The sequence below is a fragment of the Anthonomus grandis genome, chromosome 1 (genome assembly GCF_022605725.1).
Source record: "Anthonomus grandis grandis chromosome 1, icAntGran1.3, whole genome shotgun sequence".
Lineage (NCBI taxonomy): Eukaryota > Metazoa > Arthropoda > Insecta > Coleoptera > Curculionidae > Anthonomus > Anthonomus grandis.
Window position 1 is genome coordinate 6,444,969 of NC_065546.1, and position 22,509 is coordinate 6,467,477.

The following is a 22,509-nucleotide window of genomic DNA, read 5'->3' on the forward strand; positions in this document are numbered from 1 at the left end:
AATAATAACTGGTAAATTCCTATAATAGTTGGTATGGTTATTGCCATAACTCATAAGATTTCTTATTATCAATCCTGAAGCATGTGAGTTTATTCCGCGCAAGTATTTAGTTGCTTAACAGTTTCTAAAGAACTCATGTTACTAACATAACATTAATTCATTTACCAATATTTAATTGATAATTTATAAACGGTGAGTTAAAGCGTGTGCCAAATAGTCTATTACCCTGAAAATAATGATGGAATAATTGTATCCTTTGATATTCTTTAAATAAAAAAAAGAATTTTCCGAAAGGTCGATTTTTTTAAGAATGAGCATCCTCTAAAAAGGCTCTTTTAAAAACTTTTTTAATTCTACGTAAATTTTTGCGTTGTCTCGTTCATATTTAATATGCAAGGAAAAAAACTAATAATTTTAGAGATAAGTTAGGTTTTGTTTGCAAGTCATTTTATAATGTCAAAATTTAAGAGTCTAAATGCTTTATATTAGATACTAGCCTAAACCGCGACTTAGAAAACGCGTAGTATAAGATTCGATCGATACGATATGCACGGTCATAGAACGACTAAAATTAAAGCCATGCGAAATCTGATGCTACTTCAAATCTTTTCCACTTTACCAAGTTTACTCACGTAGTTCGCACGTGGCAACGAGGGCGCCCCGTGAGCAAAATCAGCGGTTCTGTATTGTTGAACAGCCAATTGTCATCGAAAAATTGATCGCAAATTTGCGAATAAAACCATGTCTATATCTTTTTCGAGGGTAAACTAATAACTGCAAATTTTGACGCGACTCTGTGTAGTGATTAGTTATAAACGAACATAGCCACAGACATTCACATTTATTTATATAGATAGATAAGTAAATTTAGTCAAATAAAAATTCCTGCTATTTATATACCCCCATATATGGGGTCTTTTTATTTATTTATTTTTTATTTATTTATTTATACTCTTACAAACACATTTGAAATGTAATTATATGTGGGAGTGCTTACTGGCTTCCAGAAAGAAAAAGGAAAACCAATAATAATGATGAAACTAAACCTACACTAAAACTAATAACATTTAATAAAATACACCTACTTACAATTAAAAATCAAAAACAAAAAGAACAGATTAAAATCAGATAAGGATACAAAATCAGTCTTAATTTGGCGAATACTAATATTAAAGAGATCTATATCATATTTTTGTATATAATTATTACATTCTTGCATCATTCTATTAAATGGCGAACAACTTGCGGGTGACCACTGGAAAAGATTGTTATTTCTTATTCTCAAATTGATTTTAGGAACAGCAAATGATAGATGATTAATTAAAGAACAGTTCTTATATTTTAAGTTGTTAGTTATGTAGTAAATAAATAAGACATCATTCATATTACGCCTAACACTCAATCGTACCATTTTAAATTCAACTAGCATACTATTATAGGAGATCATATAGGGATATGCATTATGTGTTCTTAAGTACAGGTATCTTAAAAATCTTTTTTGGACCCTTTCAATCATATTAATATGCACCATTGCTTTAGGTGCCCAGATAACTGAAGCATACTCCAAGATCGGTCTGACCAGTGAGTTGTACAGAATTATTATTGATTTTATTTCTTTAAAATGTTATGTATTTCTTATTACAAAACCAAGAAGCTTATATGCTTTGTTTATAATAGTTTCATAGTGTTGCTTAAATTTGAGATTTGTTTGAAAACAGACTCCAAGATCCCTAAATTTACTTTTCCTAGTTAACGATAAATTGCATTTTTCTTGTGAAAGTTAGAATTTGACATTTATCTATGTTTAATGACATTTTATTTTCTCTGAACCATTGGGCCACCAAGTTCAAATCAATTTGCAGCTCAAGACAATCAATAAGAGATGTTATGTGCATAAATAATTTAAAATCATCAGCAAACACGAGACATCTAGCATGCTTTATACAGTTTGGCAAATCGTTCAGAAAAATTAAAAGTAAGAGATGCCCAAGGTTACTGCCCTGAGGCACCCCAGATGTTACTATATATATTTTTGACAATTTTTTACCAACTTTAACTTGCTGAGGCCTTCCGGTAAGATAAGATACCATAAACCTACATGCTTTCAGCGGGAAACCAAATTTACCCAACTTATTCACCAACAGCCCATGGTCAACCCGATCAAAAGCCTTTGCACAATCTGTCAAGACAACATCTAGCTGCTCTTGGCTATCTACTGCATTGGCAGCTGCCTCAGTCAAACTGCTGAGGTTGGTGACCGTTGAGGCATCTGGTAGAAATCCATGTTGTTGCTGAGAGAATTTATTCATGAAAGAGCTCAAAATATCTTGGTATAAAATGTTTTCAAAAATTTTTGCGACAGAATTAAGAACGCTAATTGGTCTGTAGTTGTCAACCAAAGAATTATCTCCTGATTTGAGGATTGGAGTAACCAAAGCATATTTAAGCACTTCTGGAAATGTGTTTGTTTTTAGACACAAATTTTGAAAATGGTTTTTAATGGAGTGCACAAAATATCAGAACAACCTTGATAAATGTATGAGGGGATACTATCATTGCCAGTGGCCTTTTTTGATTTTAATCTCTTAATGGCTGCTTGAATTTGCAGTTCAGAGATCTTGGAAAATGAAAAGTTGCCACTAGATTTATCGAAGTTAGGTTTTTCAGACTGTTGAAATACTGAGCTAAAATATAATGCAAATGTGTCAGCTATTTTCAGAGCACCGCTAACAGTACACTCCCCATAGCATACCTCAGCCGGAACACCAGGTCCTGAACGCCAAGACCTGACAAAATCCCAAAAGCTATTTGGGTTAGTTTTGACATTTCTCTCGATATTCTCATGATAAGTTCGAAGCTCATGTGCAGTTTGATATTACACTGTACTTCTAATTTTGCTATATTCATTCCTAATTTGAAAATTGGCAGTGCCTTTTTTAATTTGTTTATGCAGATGTGTCTTTAACTTAATATTTTTCTTTAGTTCTTGAGAGAAGTATTTTGGAAAACGTTTGAGTTTTCGAGTGCCTATTTTAACTTTCTTTCTGGGTATTGCCAGGTCTAAGCATTCATAAACCTTTTGATAGAACACATGAGTGCACATGTCAACATTGTCAGTCCTTTCAAGCTCTGCCCAATTAACTTCCCTCAATAATGTATACAACCTATAAAAGTCGCCCATTGAATAGTCATAAATATATTCATAGTTAATGTAATGATGATTTTTTATGTGATTCAAAGATATCGGTAAAACCATACTTAAAGCAGGATGGTTCTGATCTTCATCAAGAATTGGATTACCACAGTGTTCTAAATTATTTATTTGCATATTAGATAGTACAAGATCCAGCTTTCTTTTCATTTTGTTAAAGACATTATTATGCTGGTCTAAATTATACAAATTTTAAAAGTTATTTATCAATTTACTTTTCTCATAGCCTTCTGTTACATAGAATGGTAGGTTAAAATCTCCTAAGATAATTATATTTACATCCTTATCTAAGATACATTCAAAGAGGTTAAAAAATTGCACATATCGGACAAAATTAGAGAGACTCGACTACTTACGTCTTTTATGTAAGATAAAAATGATTAAATTCCTCTTTTTGTGCTGAAGGATGTTATGTTTTGAAGTAGTTTAAAAAAGCACTAAAATAAATTTTAAAAAAAAAAACATTTCTCAAGATTTATTAGGAAAAATAAAAAAATGCAAAAAATTCTGTGCGAAAAAATTAGAGAGACTTATCCTTAAAGTACATTTGTACCCTATACTAATGAAACTAACCTAATACTTTGTCCAGTACCCTTTATTCTGGATAACTTTTTCACATCTATTCGGCATCGATCCAATGAGATTCGAAATTACAGCCGGATCCTTGAATAACTAAAACTTGAATTTTGTTAGCCAAAAACCATTCCTTCACAAGTTTGGCCGTATGTTTGGGGTCGTTATCGTGTTGGAACGTGAATCTTAGCGGCATTTCCCATTCGGCGTAAGGCAACATTACATCTTCCAGTATAGTCCGATACATAAATCTATCCGTAGTGCCCTCAATTTTGTGGATAGGACCCATTCCATAACCCGAAAAACAACCCCAAACCATTAAATTGCCACCTCCGTGCTTCATAGTACCAGAAACATATTTTGGATCAAGCCTTTTGTTTGCTGGGCGATGTACGAACTGCGCTCCATCACTTATACCAAAAATATTATATTTAGACTCGTCACTAAACAAAACCTTATTCCAGTCCTTAGCTGTCCAGTAACGGTGACGTGTTGCAAATAACATTCTAGCAGCTACATTTTTTTTTGATAGATGGGGTTTTTTTGCTGGTCTCCTTCCAGGAAGCCCCGCCTCCACTAATCGCCGCTGCACAGTCCTGGATGAAACCCCAGGCGCCTCCAATTCAGCCAAAATCTGTGTTGAAGATAGACGCGGATTATTCTGACTTAGTCGTTTAATTCTCCTGTCCAGCAGTACTGAGGTTTTTCTCTTGCGGCCACCTCTTTTAAGGTTTGTCACTCTTCCACGGAGCTGATAATTTTTTATTGTTCTGGAAACCATTTGTTTACTGACGTTGAATTGCTCTTTTATTAATTTTTGTGAGCGACCTGAGTTATAGGCTTCTATAATTTTTTCTTTTAGGTCTATGGAATAATGTTTACCACGAGGCATTGCTAATGATATTCTCAAACTAATAAACAGAAATTAAACTAATCGCGACTTCAGCGAAACTAAATACAAAATGAGTCTCTTTAATTCTGTCGCAGTAATTTTTTATCAATGTTAAAAACATTCTTTAAATAAATGTAAACATGAGCTACAAAAATGAATTGTTGATAATAGAATTGTTGTCAACTCCGGTATACACTGCTTAACAAATATTAATATTATTTCAAGTACAAAAAATTGGAGTTGGCAAATAGAGAAGTCTCTCTAATTTTGTCCGATACTGTATATCAACATTAGCATTTGGTGGAATATAGACTGCACATAAATAAAAGTATTTCTTTTTAATTGTAATTTTTATCAGTAACCACTCAAGACTAGAATCCTCAGGGATATTAATGGGGACGAGCTTCATGTCCAAGTTCTTCTTAGCTCCTACAAGAATCCCACCTCCCCTTCGACCATCTTTCCTGTCGCTTCTCATTATACTATATCTGTTGTCTAACAGCTCTGCATCATGGAAACCATCTGTGAGCCAGGTTTCGGTTAAAGTGACTATATCATATTCTTCAGCTAAAAAGTTAGTATAGAGTTCACTAACCTTAGTTCTGAGGCCACAAACATTTTGATAGTAGACTTGTAAATGTAGAGTGGTAGCCTGATGTTTCGTCTGATCTAAGGATCCGCCTGAGTTGGTAGCACCCTTTTCTTTACAAAAAAACTGGTGATTATGGCCCCAGTTGGCCACACCTCACGACGCCATGCATTTCTAAAGTCATCCTGTTTGATTGTGACTTTTATAGAGGAGTAAATATCCGGGTGCTTTGATACATGCTCTTCGCACTTTACTTCTGGAAAATTTGGAACTGTGTTTAATAGAGCCAAAGTTACGTAAACTTAAATCACGAAGTCTCCAATATTTTAAATAAAATATTCTGTATTGCCTATTTAGTGGTATTTTGAAAATTTTTTGATAGCTCGTTTGATTGCCGTAACACATTCACTAAACAAAACACATGAAAATAAGCTAAACGACATAACGAATGATAAAGTCCTAGGTGTAATTCATTGCTAATGTGTCTTAATCATTATGGTTTTGACGACGAATAATTATAAATCTTGGAATGACTCTACGATAAAGCTCGACATTAGCTACGTTGACAACGCGTGTCTTAAATATTTAATACTTGGATCAAATGACGTCAGGAGGACTATTTTTTTCAGTGTAAATAGCAGCGCACTAAAATTTGATACGCGAATTTGATGCTTCCCAAACAGGGTAGATAAAATTTTTTTTTTTCGGTGTAAACATCTAGAACCTATTTTGAAGTACCAAAATGATTAGTTTAACATTTTATTGGATGTTAGCTTACAAGGCGATTTTTGTACACAAAAATAAAGAAGAAGATGAAGAGGAGGATAAGCTTAAGCCTTGAAAAAAAATTAGTAGTTTATTTTTATTATTTTTAAACAACACTTTTAAAGATTTAAGGTTATGTCCTATAATCCTTTTTCTAAACTGATAAACTCCCTTCAACTGACATTTTGATCCTAGAGACAATCTTGCACTAATTTAACCCTCAAAATCAAACCTTGTAAACAGGGCTGTACTAAATAAAAATAGTCTATCATTTGATCCATGGATCTAATAGATCCGCGCCTTGTAAACGTAGCTAGTAACAGGAATTTCTCGTGAATCATTTCCACCACATAAAATGCACATGCTACGGTAATTGGCAATTTATTTATGATGTTTAACGCACAATCTGGTTTAATAGTTAGTAAGATATGGAACAAGTTATTAAGGAATACTATTCTAACAGAAGTATTTCAAAAACTTCTAAAAATAGATTATTCTGTTGTTTAGTGCTATTTACATATAAGAAACAATTTATTATATCAAAATTACTTACTTAAAAATTACTTTATCTTATAATTAAATGAAAATCTCACTTTGGCAGTACGGATTTGTTTAGACTTAACTGATTGATTTGTTTTTATGAACACACACCTTTATAAGAATATGTTGTTCTAGAGCGATATCCGTTAATGAATTCCCTCCGCATATAGAGAGCTTATTGACCAACATAAGACAAAAGGAGGAAGAGGAGCGATTAAATAGAAAGAAGGAAGATGAAATGGTTAAATTAAATATCACCTGTATCCACCCAACAACCGGCGTTTCAATGGAATTAAAAATTTCGGTAAGAAACAGGCAAATAAATTATAAAATAAAATTCAACAAATATAATCTAAATTATATTGCCAATTTGACCCTTAACGGTGATACTTGCCTGGCAGAGACGTATTTACTTGGTGTTAACGTATCTTTAGGGTATTCTTTTAATTACTATTTGGTAATTACAAATGTAAATAATATGTTAAATCAAATACTTTACACACTGATTTAAATATTTTCTTTACATTGATTATTTAATTTTAATTGAAATATATTGGGACTTTTTATAGACATTCTCAGATGAAAAATTAGGCGAAATAGCACAGCACGCTTACATCCGGTTTAAATTAGACGGATTGGTGGAAATAAGGGATTGCCGACTGGTAGCGTACAACAAACAACAAAAATGTATTTATTGTAGTTTCCAAAGTGATGAAGTCACAATTAGAGCCGCCATGCTTATGCACCTAACGGTTCATTATACGGATTGGATGCTGGAAATTAAAGAACCCGGTAAGCACTAAACTGTTTAAATTTGATTGCAAATTTTCTTGACAGTGCAAAATCAGATATTAAATTATTCATAAACGAAGCAATGTTTCTTAAGTCCACTATGAGTCAAACTTTTCCAAGTGGGCTACTCAAAAGTGAGCTTTGGATTTCCATGTACCGTAAAACGGGGTTACTTTGCACCATTTTATTAGTTAGGATGTAACGTCACTCGAAAGAAGATCTGAACTTTTTATTATAAATATCAATTGAGCAGGTTGTAATATAACTCTGAATATAGCTATTTGTTACGTATATTGCCTAATCAAGAGAACAACCTCGTTTTATTAGTGGTGCAAAGTATACCCCAAAACAGTCATACTTTGCACCACTCAATATTTTATTAATATTTGGCTACTAAATGCTTGCTGGTGCATAGAAAACCCTTATTATTTCAAACTTTGCACCAATTAAATGCGAAAAAATGTTCGTGGGTCAAGTTTTGTGAATTTAAATCTACCTACCTACTTTTTATGAAAATTCTGAAACAAGCATAAAAGTAAAGAAAATTGCTACAATTTAAATGAACAAACTTTATTATAACATTGTAATAGTAAAAATACAACGTTTGAAACTAATCCCACAACAATTTGTCGCATTCTGGGACAATGTACAATACTCGTTTGGACATTTTCTTGGGAGGGCTAATGGCGCCAATTACGTTGTCCCACGAATATTATATTTCGTCACGTCTTTCTGGCCATTTCCAAAACTTTATCGATCTGGCCATAGCATTGATCATCGTTTTCTATTGCTGTTATCACTCCAGAATAAACGTGATCTTCATAGGAAAATAACTTTTTTAACATCATCTAATCCAGAGTTTTTGACTTTTTCGACAATATTTGTTCCAAGAGAACCTGAGACGAGTTTTTCATTAAATTCTTTTTCTTCTTTCATCTTTTGCATCTCATTTATTTCATCATCTGATGAATCCCTGCCTAGTGGAAAGTGGTCGTCCAAAACAATGTCCTTCTCTGAATCATCTACGATTTCTGGTTCAACAGCTTAAAGAGGTGTGGATGTAGATGCTCCAGTTAGATCTGTTAAACTAATTTAAGAATGGGCTATACTGTATCCTGCTGAAACCGTTATTTTCTTCTTCCTACGTGGCTTAAACTGTGTGGCTTCCTGTCTTTTATCTTCTAAATACTTAATGAAAGTGTTTTCGATATCCGACGAACTTGATTTATTTGTGTCGCTAGCAGTTGTCATATTAGATTGCTTAGTTGTTGTTAACCGCACTAAGAGCGGTGTTACATCGCAAGGGACGATACCGCATTTCCTAAATCCCGACTTTAATATCTCAGCGCTATCCTTTTGAATTTTTTCCATTAATGATCGTAAAAGCATTGGAAAATGCTGTTTCTCAAGTACATTTGATCTACTCCCTACATGAGTTTCCTTATATTGAGATAAAATGTCTCTCCAGGCTCTTTTCATGGGGGCAAATAATGCGACATCTAGCGGTTGTGTAACGTGGGTGCTGTTCGGAAGCAAACATACAAGATCAATGTCGTGTCTTCGACATAAATCGAGGACTTCATCATTAATATGAGAAGACAAATTGTCTCCTAAAATGACCTTCTATCCCTGAATTTTTTTAAGCCTGGGCAATAGGAGAGTGCTGAACCAATTTGCAAATGTCTGTGATTCGAACCAACCAGATGCAGTATTTGCATAACGCTTACCAGGGGGACCATTCTCAGTCCAGGTGTCTCACAAATGCTTGGATTTGTACACCACATAAGGAGGTAGAAGCTCACCAGCTGCATTTCCACAAATCATAAGAAGAGAAATGCTACTCTTTGAGGAATTACAAATTCGTTCGGGATACTTAACACCACGTTTAGTTAATATCTTTTTTTGACCGGGGTCATCGGTTAAGTTTGTCTCGTCATAATTAAAAATAGCATGCGGCTCTACACCAGTTAATGTTTGTTTTAGATTTTCTATGTATTCAGTCATTTGGTTTGCATTGAGTGCTGCTCTAGTTCTTTTTATGTTCGAGGCTATCCTTCCAGTAAGGTCCTTATGACGAGCTAAAAATGATTTGACCCAATCGATACCTGGAGTATTATCCCGAAAACGAGTTATTTTTTTTCCTTAGCGATTTAAATAGCTCTTGATTGTTTGTCGCAATTCCATTCCAGTAACAGGAAAACCAGAATCACTAAGGCATGTATGCATTGTACGAAATATCTTTCCTCTTCTTCCATAAGAGAATATTGATGGGTATCCAGGTTTTCTAGCGTGTGTTCCTTTTAATTTGTAAACAATAGTTCTCCTTGGAATGTTAAAGGATTCAGTGGCAACTCTTGTGCTCATGCCATCTTGTATTGCTGACAAACATGCCTTTAAATCTTCTTGTGAGTAGTATGCATATCTGCGAGATCCCAGTTTCCTTCTATAACGTCTGGGCATTTTCTGAAAACCATTTACCTATTTAACTTTTACTCTTGCGAATGAAAATAGTTTGGACGTGACAAGTAGGGGATACTTTGCACCACTTTGAGCGGTGCAAAGTATACCCAATTCCACGTGATAAGTGCACATGTAAAAACAATGTTTTTTTTTATTGCTATCCTTGTTTAAACTCGTTATTTTAATAACTACAAATCGCAATCGGTTATAGTATAAGCCTTTAGACGTGTACTTACCAATTTTTGTACTCTGGGACTTTCTGCACAGTATGATTTTGCAAAGCCAGAAAATCATAGAATTTCTAGGTTAATATTCGGACGGTTGCTGATAAACAACTGGCGACCAGGAGGATATTCGCGCGCGTGTTGGTGACGTATTACGATGTTGCCTATGTGTTCTAGAGGTAGTAGAAATATCTGAACAAAATTATGAGGAGGATTACAGAAAATATAATTTTACATGTTCGGTGCAAAGTTTCCCTGCTCAGTGCAAAGTAACCCCGTTTTACGGTACCTTTCGATTTTAAATGATAGCTCAAGGGACGAAAAATGATGCCTTTAAGTAGTTTTGCACAATATAAATTTTTTTACTAGTTACAAACAATTGAAATTTTTTAACAAAGTTTTTTATTTTGGCAATATCTTGGTTGATACCTGAAAAAAGTGAGTAATCTTACATTCTTCACGTTCTAAAATGTTTTACGCATCAAGTGCTCTCAATCATAGGCTTTGTAAATTTAACTGTTTATTCATCACAAAAATTAATTTTACAATAAACAAATGAAAATTTGACATGTTCTCATATGTTTATGGAAAAAATGAAAAAAGAACATTGTTCAGATTCATAATGAACATGTAAGCAAAAGAAAATTTTTGTTAAGTATGAATAAGCAATTACGCCGAGCGTTTGTTTATTGACATTCGAGCGCTCGAATCCCCTTATGAACAGACGCATTACGTGTTGCGGTCTAGACTAATGCAAGTCACTTAATTCCAAGATTCTGCACAAAATCTGAATCGGTATATAAACAATTTTTGATCTTTTTTTTCCAAAGATTAAAGTATTTATTTTACAGATGCCAGATTGTAACTTTGTAATGCCAGATTGTAACTGATTGTAACGAAAGAACTGCTGTTTTTGTGCGTAATCTTTTTGCAGATCTTATTGTGGTTGCAAAACATGATTTTCTGGCAAAATCCCAGGCGTGGGACTCTGTAAATTTTCTCTATTTAAGAAGGAAGCAAATAAGGAAGCGAAGAGACCAAGATCGCTTAATGCCTTGGCACTCTATAAACATTTCCTTATAAACTTCGTTGTTGCTCGGGCATAGAGAATTCGATAATTATCTATTCTAAAAACATTAGACAATTGAGCATAGGCCAGCTGTGAATACAAGAAGAAGAAGAAAATGACATTGACAGTATTGACATTTTGACTTTTTTTTTTTTATTTTGCTTATGTCAAAAGTTTGTTGTGATGTGAAACTTAGTTTTTGGCTTTGTTTTACTGTTTTACGAGAAGTTAGAAAATCGGCAGCAAATGCAAGAAAATCGTCTTGAAAAACGAGTGATGAGAGACATGAGTGACCCTTTTGCATTACCGGACCGCAGATTTTCGGAACTCTTCCGGTTAATTAATCAATTGCAAGGTGTAATTTTACATAGGATATTATTTACTTAAGGAAATGGATGAGTACTTACCTAGTAAAATAATTTGCTTTCTCCTTTTCGTTTTACCCTAAATCACAGTATACAAGTATAAATAAAAAACGAAAAACTGAGAATAAATCATGACATAACACTTAAAAAAAATCAGGTAGTGACTCCCGTCTATCGCACGTTAAATTTTTTCTCCCTCCTAATAAAATTTCCCGGTTCACGGCGTACGGACGGGGAGTCGGTGCCAAATCCAAATAATTAAGCCAATAGTTTATTCTTTCCCACAATACACGCTAAAAAAGGAAGAAAATAATATCTTACAATTGAAAGGTCCTTTTCGTTGTCAATTAAGAAAGGTCGTCTATATTCGTTCTGTAACGAAAAAGCCCGAACGGCGTTACAGAGTACGAAATACCGTAGAGATAGAGAATAAAGAGTTTATCTATCGCTATTTGCGTTACAGAGTCCCACCTCAGGCTTGATATCTTGAGGAACTCAAAAAATCAATCACAGCTGGAGAATTCGTCGTCAAACTTGAGTTCTCGGAGAATTACTCATTCCAGGTCCAAAATGTCATACAATCACAATATTGGTCGAAAAACCAAGCAACTCTCCATGTTTACGTTGTGTTCTTCAAAGAAAATGGTGATTTGCAACATGCAAATTATGTCGTCTTTTCCGAAAAAACAGACCACGACGCCACTGCATTTCATTTATATAACACTAAGTTTATCGCATTTTTGGAAGAGAAATTCGGCCGAATTGGTGTTAAGAAAATTTATTATTTTTCCGATGGCGCCGGGTCCCAGTATTAAAACAAATACAATTTTATCAATTTGTGTTATTATCAAAGCGATTTTGGTATGTCGGCAGAGTGGCACTTTTTCGCCACTGCACGCGGCAAAGGGGCGTGCGATGGTATTGGCGGCACCGTGAAAAGGTAAGGTGCGCATATCGTGCTACTTTACAGAAAAAAAACCCCGAAAGAATTACGACGACCAAAGAACTTTATGATTGGGCACGGGGATATTTTAAGAAAATCAACAAACGACACACCCAAAAAAATTGGAATCTCGATTTGCTGAAACGAAAACGATAAAGCAAACACGAGAGTATCATTGTTATCAACCTGTAAATGAAAACAAAGTAAAATGTAAAATTTTCTCACTTTGCACAAAAAGTAGTATTCAGCAAATCAAAGTGTAAAACTGTATTTAAGTATTCAGATTTTGTGCAGAATCTTGGAATTAAGTGACTTGCGTTAGTCTAGACCACAACACGTAATGTGCCTGTACATAAGGGGAATCGAGGGCTCGAATGTCAATGCTTATTCATACTTAGCAAAAATTTTCTTCTGCTTAAATGTTCATTACGAATATCTGAACAATGTTCTTTTTTAATTTTTTCCGTAAACATATCATATGTTCTATGTATCACATGTCAAATTTTGTATTTGTTTATTGTAAAATTAATTTTTGTGATGAATAAATAAATTTACAAAGATTCACTTGATGCGCAAAACATTTTAGAACGTGAAGAATGTAAGATTACTCACTTTTTTTTAATCAACCAAGATATTGTCAAAATAAAAAAATTTATATTTTGCAGAACTACTTTAAGGCATCATTTTTCGTCTCTTGAGCTATCATTTGAAATCGAAAGGTACATGGAAATCCAAAAATTAACTTTTGAGTGGCCCACTTGGGAAAATTTGACTCTATAACAGCTTTATTATTTCGAAATTAATGATCTGGATACTAAAATCATTTCATTAATAAAAGTTAAGGAAAATCAATAGTTGTTCAACAAAAACAGTGGCATGAAATTAAAGTACCCAAAAGTAAATTACTTTTTAAATGCCTGATTATACAGGGTGTCCCAAAAGTCGACGATCAAACTTAAAAGGGGTGAAGAGGGAGGTCATTTTGAATTAAAATAACTATATATGTTGTTATCCGATTGTTGACAGTTAAAAAGTTATTTAATATTTTGTACTTTTTATTAAAATTGAATGCTGGCAACGATAAAAAAGTTATGCAAAATAAACGGATTATTCTACTGATTCTGTTTTTAGTCATGTTTAATTGTTAGGAGTGTCTTTTTAATTTTAAAATAGTTTCAAAAACTCTGTTCTCTTCTAGTCAAGAAAAATATGATCTTAAAAACAAGTTTTGTTTTCAAAAAATATGAATAATTTTTTTAATGGATGTTGATTCAATGAAATTAACCTTTAAAAAACTGACCCGTCTTAGAAAATCTTGAGAAATTAATGTACAACTCGCCCATATCGAAATGGCCTTTGAGATGCGGGAAGAAAGAGTGAGAGAGTCAGTGTGCGATGAAGACAGAAAATGATAAACCAACGGCCTAAAATGGGCTTTCGAGGATTTTGCCACTGCGCACCCAAATTTCACTGGCCATTTTGATATTTCCGAGCTGTAGTTTCATAACATAATTAAAGGCTTAATACAGATTTGTCTTATCCAATTTCTAATGGAAAATACTTTATTTGTACCATTGCCACATTTTTTCAAAAATACAAGAAATTTTAATATTTTTTTTATTTAATTATTAATAAGGTATTAACTACATTAAATGTTCAAAATGTCTGCCGCCTACCCTTACACATAATCTACATCGTCGAATAAAAGTTCTTTTTAACCGTTGGAATCCCTGCTGGTTGTTATTGATCACTCTGATCGCTTCTTCTATTTTTTGACGCAATTCCTGTTCAGTGCGACTTTCTGTAGCGTAAACTAATTCTTTAAAATAACCCCACAAAAAGAAGTCCAATGGGTAAAGGTCGGGGGACCGCAGTGGCCAGCGGATAGTCCCACCTCTTCCAATCCAACGACTTTGAAAACTGTTGGTTGATATAAACACCTGACTACTCGAGCGTAGTGTGGAGGAGCTCCATCATGCTGCAGCCACATATTTCGACGTGTTTCTAAGGATACGTCTTCTAGTAAGCCATTTAAATAATTTTGCAAAAAAATGAGGTAGCTTTCGCCATTGAGTCGTCTTGATAATTCAAAAGGGCCAATTAACTTACCCTCAATTATTCCAGCCCACTTGTTTATTCCAAATTGATGTTGGAAACGGGAAGCGCGCACAATTCTAGGGTTAACATATTCCCAATGATGTAAATTGTGAATATTAAATATTCCTATCCTTTGAAACAATGATTCGTCGCTCCACAAAATTGTTTGGAAAAACTGAGGGTCGGTTCTGTTGCGACGTAACATATCCCTGCAAAATCGCACTCTTGTGGCGTAATCTCCGGGTAACAATGCTTGCACCCGTTGCACATGATATGGATGTAACAGAGATCTTCTCAAAATGCGATGCACCGATGAAGGTAATAATCCCAAACGCCTTGCTATACTTCGAATACTAATGGTCGGATTTTCTGATACCATATTTATTATCTCATCTTCACCAATATCAACTCTAGGCCTTCCTTCTCTGGGCAAATGCTGGCCAGGAATTTGACCATTCACGTATATCTTATGAACATTTTGAAACACTCTGTAATCAGGATAATGTGCTCTGTTAGGAAATCGTGCCCTATACTCTCTAGCAGCAGCCCGAGCATCACAAAACCCGTAGACATAATGCATTTCTGCATATTCCTGTGGTGCATAAGGCATCTTTAAAAGTTGAACTAACAAATTAAAAAAAGTAGGTACTTATTAATCGCAAAGGTCGAAATGTAATAGCCCAGTATGGAGGAAAGCGTACCTAAGACTGATTTGAAAAATACCAAATCGTTTGTTATTTTTAACTCAACAAAAAAGGACAATGCAAAATATTCAAAATATTTTTAAACTGAACTTTAACGTTCACCTTAAATTTAAGAATAGGTAAATGGTAAATACCTACCTTAATAATATTGGTAATAAATAAAAACCTTTAAAAGTTTTTGTGATTTTTAAAAGAATTGGCAATGGTACAAGTAAAGTATTTTCCATTAGAAATTGGGTAAAACAAATCTGTTTTTATTATTTATTATTATGTTAAGAATCTACAATAATTTCTCAAGATTTTCTAAGGGCGGGTCACTTTTTTAAAGAGTAATTTCTTTTTATCACCATCCATTAAAAAAATTTACTAAGATTTTTTGAAATCAAAACTTGTTTTTAAAATTTTTTTTCTGGACTAGAAGACATTAGAGTTTTTGAAACTATTTTAAAATTAAAAGGACATCCCTAAGAATTAAACATAATTAAAAATAAAACAGTAGTTTACCGCGTTTATTTTGCATAACTCTTTTATTGTTCGCAGTATTTATTTTTATTAAAAAATACAAAAAGGTGAATAACTTTTTACCTATTAATATTTTGATAACCACATATTTAGATTCTAAATGACCTCCTGCTTCCCTTCCTTAAGTTTGATCGTCGACTTCTGGGACACCCTGTATATTAGGTAGCAACATATTTATTGACGCTATAAAATCTCTTAGAAAGTAGTCAATTTTAAAGCCTTATTACTAATTTCCTATCACAGGTTATCATTTTAATGCTAGATAGAAAATGATCGTGACTTTTTAGGGTGTTGTAATATTTTGCACTTTATACAGGATGTTATAAGATTCTGATGACAAAATTCGTTGCAAATATTTTAGGAGCGTATTGTTAGAGTTAAAATAAAACTTTTTCCTATAAAGATGTGTCCTAAAGTGCACTTCCTCAAACTACAGCCCGCGCAAATTGCTTGAAGAAAATCGATTATTTGGAACACTGTCTACAGTTATAAGTCAAATATTTTTGAAATTTGCAAGTCCTAATTGTTTTATATCCTCTTCGTATTTTCCGTCCCAAAAATGCTGTAAACCCAATTTTAGGAAAGGATTCAGGAAGGCTTTCACTTTTGAAGGCCCATATCTTATGTTTTCAATAAGAAATTTGAAAATGTAGAACACCATAGGAAATATAAGATACGGGTTATCAGAAGGGTAACCTTCCCTGAATCCTTCCCTAAAATTGGATTTACGCCATTTTTGGGACGGAAAATAAAAAGAGTACCCAAAAAAGGGTAACATGCAAGAATTGATGCATAATTGTAGTTACGAATTTTAGGACACATATTTAAAGGAAAAAAAAGTCTTATTTCAACTCCAACAATACGCTTTTAAAATATTTGCACCAAATTTTGTAACACTCTGTATAAGATAGATAGAAGGTGAAAACGGTTTTGAATAAATACTTTTGCGTAGAATTCATTCTCGTGCTGGAAGAAAATATCAAAAGTTTAAGAGTGATGAACCTAACTTGATGTTTTGTAATAACTCAGGTCTTAGGAGGCCATTAATAATAGTCAAAATTTAACCTTTCTACATAGTTTATTTTACTATTCTGATCACAATATGGATCGTATATTGACCGGACATTGCACTTGCTTACTTTGCAGAATTGCATAAAACTAACGATAACAATTTCCCTAGCATATTAATTAATTCTAATAATATACCGGATGATTTTATTTATATTAAAATTACTCCCTACTACATTACAGTTTTTTAAATGGACAAACACTATATTTTTTGACGTTAATATATTTGGCTGTTTAATCTTTAATAGACTAACCTCAAAAGTTAAAAGTTACATCAGTCAGTTTAGAACAGATACCACCAAATTCCATCCTCTGAAAAGTTTTTATAGGAAGGAACAAACCGAGTCAGAATAGAAGTTTTATCTCCATAATCATCTAATTTATCCAACGACACTTTATGATCAATCGCAATCGAACGCCTTGGAGAAATCACAAAAAAACTGCTAAGGCAACATTACACTTGCTTAAGTGTAGTTTCTTAGAAAAGATATTCCTACTCATGTATATCCAATAAACCTTTTATATATACCTCCTTAGATTGTTTTAATGAATTCTTTAATCCTAAAATTAATTGAAAAAACCATGGTAGGAACAGCGTTCCTTGAAAATGTGTGCCTGATTTATACAGCTTTGATTTGAGCATAGTTATACTTCTTATCTCATAACTAATAGCATGATTATGAAACTCATGAGAATAATAGATAATTTATAGTAATGGCAAAATTTAACTTCTATGCACTGAATTATTAAAAAAAAAACGAACTAGCGTAAGTGCCATCCTCCGTGCTTTTTGTATCAGATTATTATTATTATTAATATAATAATACCCATCAAAATATTATGAACTATTGTTATGAAGATGTATAAATCCTCTAAAGCTACGAATTATTGTGATTTAAGGATATGCTTATGTATTCAATTAAAAATGATGAGTTGTTATAAATCCGGCATTACTCAACATATAAGATTATTATAATATTTTAATTTAGGTACAAAATGGAAACAATATCAAATAGGAGGCATTAATATGAGAGTTTTTCCTATAAACTTGGAGACTGAAGACATAGAAGAACCAACTACTATTAGGGTCGAGGTGGGAGAAACAGTAGGTCAGCTCAAGCAAGAATTAGGCCAATTATTAATGGCTGATCCTCTCCATTTAAAGGTAAAATGGTCAATAACCTTTTTTTTTTTAATAAATACTAGTTAACAAGGAATTTATTTAAGGTGATGTTAGGGATGTTTTCAAATGAGGCAAAGTATTTTGATGATGACTCTGAGGTAGTACATTTCGACTCGAAAGGTTTTGATTGCAAGATATACGTCGGTAAAGATACAGAAATGGCCAAAAAGAATGTTAATAAATTGAAGAAATTAGTCGATCTGTACAGTTACATAACCAGTATTACAATTTCTATGCCCAATACAGATGAAGGTAAGTTTTTTTAGATATTAAAAGGAATATAATTATAACATAAAGGTTAAGCAAGGTTATCTATCGTTCTCCCCCCCAAGAATGTAAATACATATTTAAAGTTTCGTTTAATACAGTTTTGAAAATCATATCTCGTAGGTAACTCCCCCATTTTCAATATACAGTAAAACTCCTCTAATTCGAACTTCTTTATCTCGAAATATTCCCTAATTCGAATATTTTATACTACCAAAAAAGGTATCATCAAGTTTATATGATATTTTATCTCTATAAGTCGAATTTCTCTATCTCGAATTTTTCTATAAGTCGAAATAACGTTTAACGCATTGCCGATGGCTAACTCGAATTTTGCGGGGAAGTACAGACATTTTTCTAGGAAAAAATCTGTTTGTTACATGGATTTGCTATTGCATCATTTTTCTTTTTATTAGTTCAAACGGAAAAAGGCTCTCATCGCGACGTGGCGGTTTTGTGGTTACAGTTTTTTGGTGCGTATGCGAATTAAGACAATTTGTTTTTATTAAAAATAATTATGGCTAAGAGAAATTTAAAGTGCTTACCATTATGTGAGAAATTGAAATTAATTGCTGAAGTGGAAAAAGGTGAAAAGAAAAAGAAGGATATTGCCGAACAGTTTGGGATACCACCCAATACTCTGTCAACGATTCTAAAAAACAAGGATAGACTTTTAGAAAAAAAGATGATTACGCTTCAAACTGTAAGAGGAGAAGGCTTACACCTTGTGTGAATGAAGATATTGATGAAGCAATGCTTAAGTGGGTTATTACGGCACGAAATAAAAATCTCCCTCTATCTGGAACTCTTATAAGAGAAAAAGCTAAGGAGTTTGCAACTGCTTTAGGGCGGGACGATTTTGCAGCTAGCATAGGATGGTTAGATAAGTTTAAAACTAGGCATAACATCGTTCAAATGTCTTTATGTGGTGAAAGTGCTTCTGCAGATTTGACGTCTTGTGAAGAATGGCAAAAGAATGTATTGCCCACTCTGATCGGTCAATATGATAAGGATGACATTTTTAATGCTGATGAAACAAGAGTTTTCTTTAAATGTTTACCCAACAAAACACTAGCATTTAAAGGACAAAAATGCCATGGTGGCAAAAACAGCAAGGAACGAATTACAGTTATGGTTGGAAGTAATATGAGTGGGACTGAAAAGCTTAGGTTGCTAATCATTGGTAAGTCAAAGAATCCACGTTGTTTTAAGGGCATTAAATCATTTGCAGTGGACTATGAGTTTAATAAAAAAGCATGGATGACAAGTGAGATTCATGAAAAATGGCTATTAAAGCTTGATAAGAAATTTGCAGCCCAAAGAAGAAAAGTTTTACTATTCGTTGATAATTGTCCTGCACATCCCAAGTCTGTTGAATCTAAGTTAAAAAATATTAAACTTGAATATTTTCCGCCTAACCTTACGTCAATCTTACAACCCATGGATCAAGGAATTATAAAAAATTTGAAGCAACATTATAGGAAGCGGATTGTTATGAAAGTTTTAACCCATATGGAAGTGGCAACTCCTACAACTGTGACGTTACTTGACGCAATTCAAGATCTTAATAAAACGTGGACTCTGGACGTAAAAGAACAAACCATTGCTAATTGCTTTAGAAAAGCAGGATTTGTTAAAGATAAAGTTCAACAAGATGCTGCTAACTGGGACGAGGATGACCTTGTTCCATTATCTGAATTAAAAACCCTGTGGACCTCATACAGAAGGGCTATAAACATGAGTGATGTTTCATTTGAAGACTATGTGACGATTGATGATAATGTACAAACAACGGGTTTTCCAACTGATGAAGAGATCCTAGAAAGCGTAATAGAAAATCTTGTTCCAAATAAAAAAGGTAGGCTAGTCTAGATTATGCCTTTTTAGATTGTAAGAATTGTTTTGTATTGTTTCAGACCCTAAAGAAAATGAAGATGATGGCCAAAGCGAAGGTGAGATTGTTCCGATACCTACAATTGACGAGACGATTTCTGCTGTTGAAAAGATAAGATGTTTTATTTTATCCAGAGAAAATATTCCATATGAAATACACAATTCTTTAAATTTATTAGAAGATTTTATAGATAAGGAAAAATGGACCAATTTCACACAAAAAAAAATAACTGACTTCTTTAAAAAAAATTTATAAACATATTGATATGCATACATATTATGTAACACATACAACATACAAAATTTTAGTTTTATACGAAGAAAATACTTTTTTTGGTACTAATAAACAATAACCCCTTAATAGCGTTTTTTTCTGTAAGTCGATTTTTCCATAAGTCGAATTTTTTAGTCTGTCCCTTGAAGATTCGAGTTAGAGAAGTTTCACTGTATTGAATAAGGCGATTTTTAGCCTTTTTCATGACGCTTGCCAGCGTAGCAGCGGGTATGTTGGTAATTTCTGCCTGTATGTTGGCCTTTAGTTCTTGTAGGGTCCTTGGACGGTTGACATATACGCGGGATTTTAAAAAACCCACCAAAATGGGCTTCATCGTTCTATACTTGGGTTACCGAACAGATGGAGTGGTCACGTGATCGTTCTGCGCCGGAGGTGTGAACAACTAACAATACGCTCCTAAAATATTTGCACCGAATTTTGTCATCAGAATCTCATTCAAACAAATTAAATTTTGCAACCTGATTTTATGTATTGCGGTACCTATTGACATTTTAAATTCCCCTGGTGAAGCCACTAGTTTCCTATCAGATTTTTTTTTTTTTTTATTTGCTTGACTTTTTTTTTTAATGACCTCATAATATAGTAATGTGAATAAAGGATGAAACTGTAGTATATAATATTTTTTCTATTTTCTCACATTTGTTTAATAGAAACGAAATTAAAAGTCATTTAAAACACTAGAAAATACAAACAAAAAGTAATCCTAATAATTTAACTTTTAGACACTCTTGAGACCCTATCGATACCACCCTTAGACATCAACCAGAACGTAGAGAAGCAAGAACCTATCAATGACCGGCCTAATTCCCCAAGTCTAAGGGCCTCTCCGCAGCCAATAACTGGAGGAATGTGTGGCGACGGTTACGATCAAAGTAATAGTGAAGATAGTAGCTTAAGTGATGGAGATCGAACCCTTATTGGTGATGCTCCAGGTAAAAAAGATTTTAGACACCTGGCTCAATAGCTTCTGATTGGAATATAATTTTTAAGTGGACTGCATGGCTTTATCAAGTAACTCTCCTTCTCCGGGTGATCAACACATGGCTTCTCCTGATCCCTGTCAAGGTTCTTATAACTGTGACGTTATGGGGAGACCTGACGACGAAATGTACTGGGATGATACCGAAAACCAGCTGGTTTCACAAAAAGATATACCTCAGAATTTATACTTTAGGGTAAATACACTATGTTATTTAGAAGTTTCTATTATGCTTTACCTTGTATTGAGAGTGGAAAATTGTCAGGAAAAAACGTTATTAACATTTTTTTTAACACTTTCAGTATATTATCGGTATAGTGAGAGTAAAGTGTTGTGGAAATCAATTATTAAAAGGTCTTATGAATTAAGGCCTTTTTACTCAAGCGAAACATTCCATAATTTAATTGTAATATTGTCTTGAGACCGAAACTTTTAAGTATTTTTGAGGTCTTGTTGAGTTTCTTTAATTTTAATGTACACAGTGTGGCCCGAATTGGGTGTACAGGGTGTCCCATTTTGGGTACTTTTGCGGGGTATCTCCGTTATTTTTAACGTTAGCGTGATGCCGTTTTCGCGACAGTGTGCTACTTTTTCGTGAAAATTACGATACCGTTAACAAAAATTCCAAAGCCCTCTTGGATTTTAAGATATAGGCCATTTTTGAAAATTCGACATTTTGGGACCCCCCTTGTATTTCGGTTATTCTTTAACTTATCGAATATATAAAAAAACAGTTTTATAGATTTTTTTTCCGTAGAATGCAGTGGCGCAGAATGCAGTGGTGTAGATTTTTTTTTAATTTACTTTTTTTGAGTTATAAGCCAAACTTATGTTTTTTTTAATGGAACACCCTGTATATATGCACTAATAAACTTGTCTTCTTTTTACCTTTACAAAAATATATAATGGTATGCGCTTTTTTTAAGAAACATACAAATAAATAACAATTTTGTAAAATTAAGAACATAAATTTATTAGTAGGTTATGAATAACAATAACAAAGATAAAACTTACACAAATCACTAACAAATAATTGGATTCATTGCAAATACATTGGATGCAATCAAAATATACCGAT

The 22,509-nt window shown here is 33.3% G+C and overlaps 1 protein-coding gene across 1 annotated transcript in view; it reads left to right on the top strand.

The window, feature by feature from the left end:
* LOC126742144 (ubiquitin carboxyl-terminal hydrolase 47) overlaps nt 1-22,509 on the top strand; it is a gene marked incomplete at its 3' end in the record, with an annotated part of 88,161 nt that overhangs the window by 38,042 nt on the left and 27,610 nt on the right. The window contains exons 10-15 of the mRNA XM_050448718.1: nt 6,706-6,874; nt 7,140-7,362; nt 17,804-17,979; nt 18,042-18,249; nt 21,175-21,384; nt 21,443-21,627. Coding sequence (XP_050304675.1) covers nt 6,706-6,874; nt 7,140-7,362; nt 17,804-17,979; nt 18,042-18,249; nt 21,175-21,384; nt 21,443-21,627 — 1,171 coding nt within the window. The remainder of the gene's footprint in view (nt 1-6,705; nt 6,875-7,139; nt 7,363-17,803; nt 17,980-18,041; nt 18,250-21,174; nt 21,385-21,442; nt 21,628-22,509) is intronic.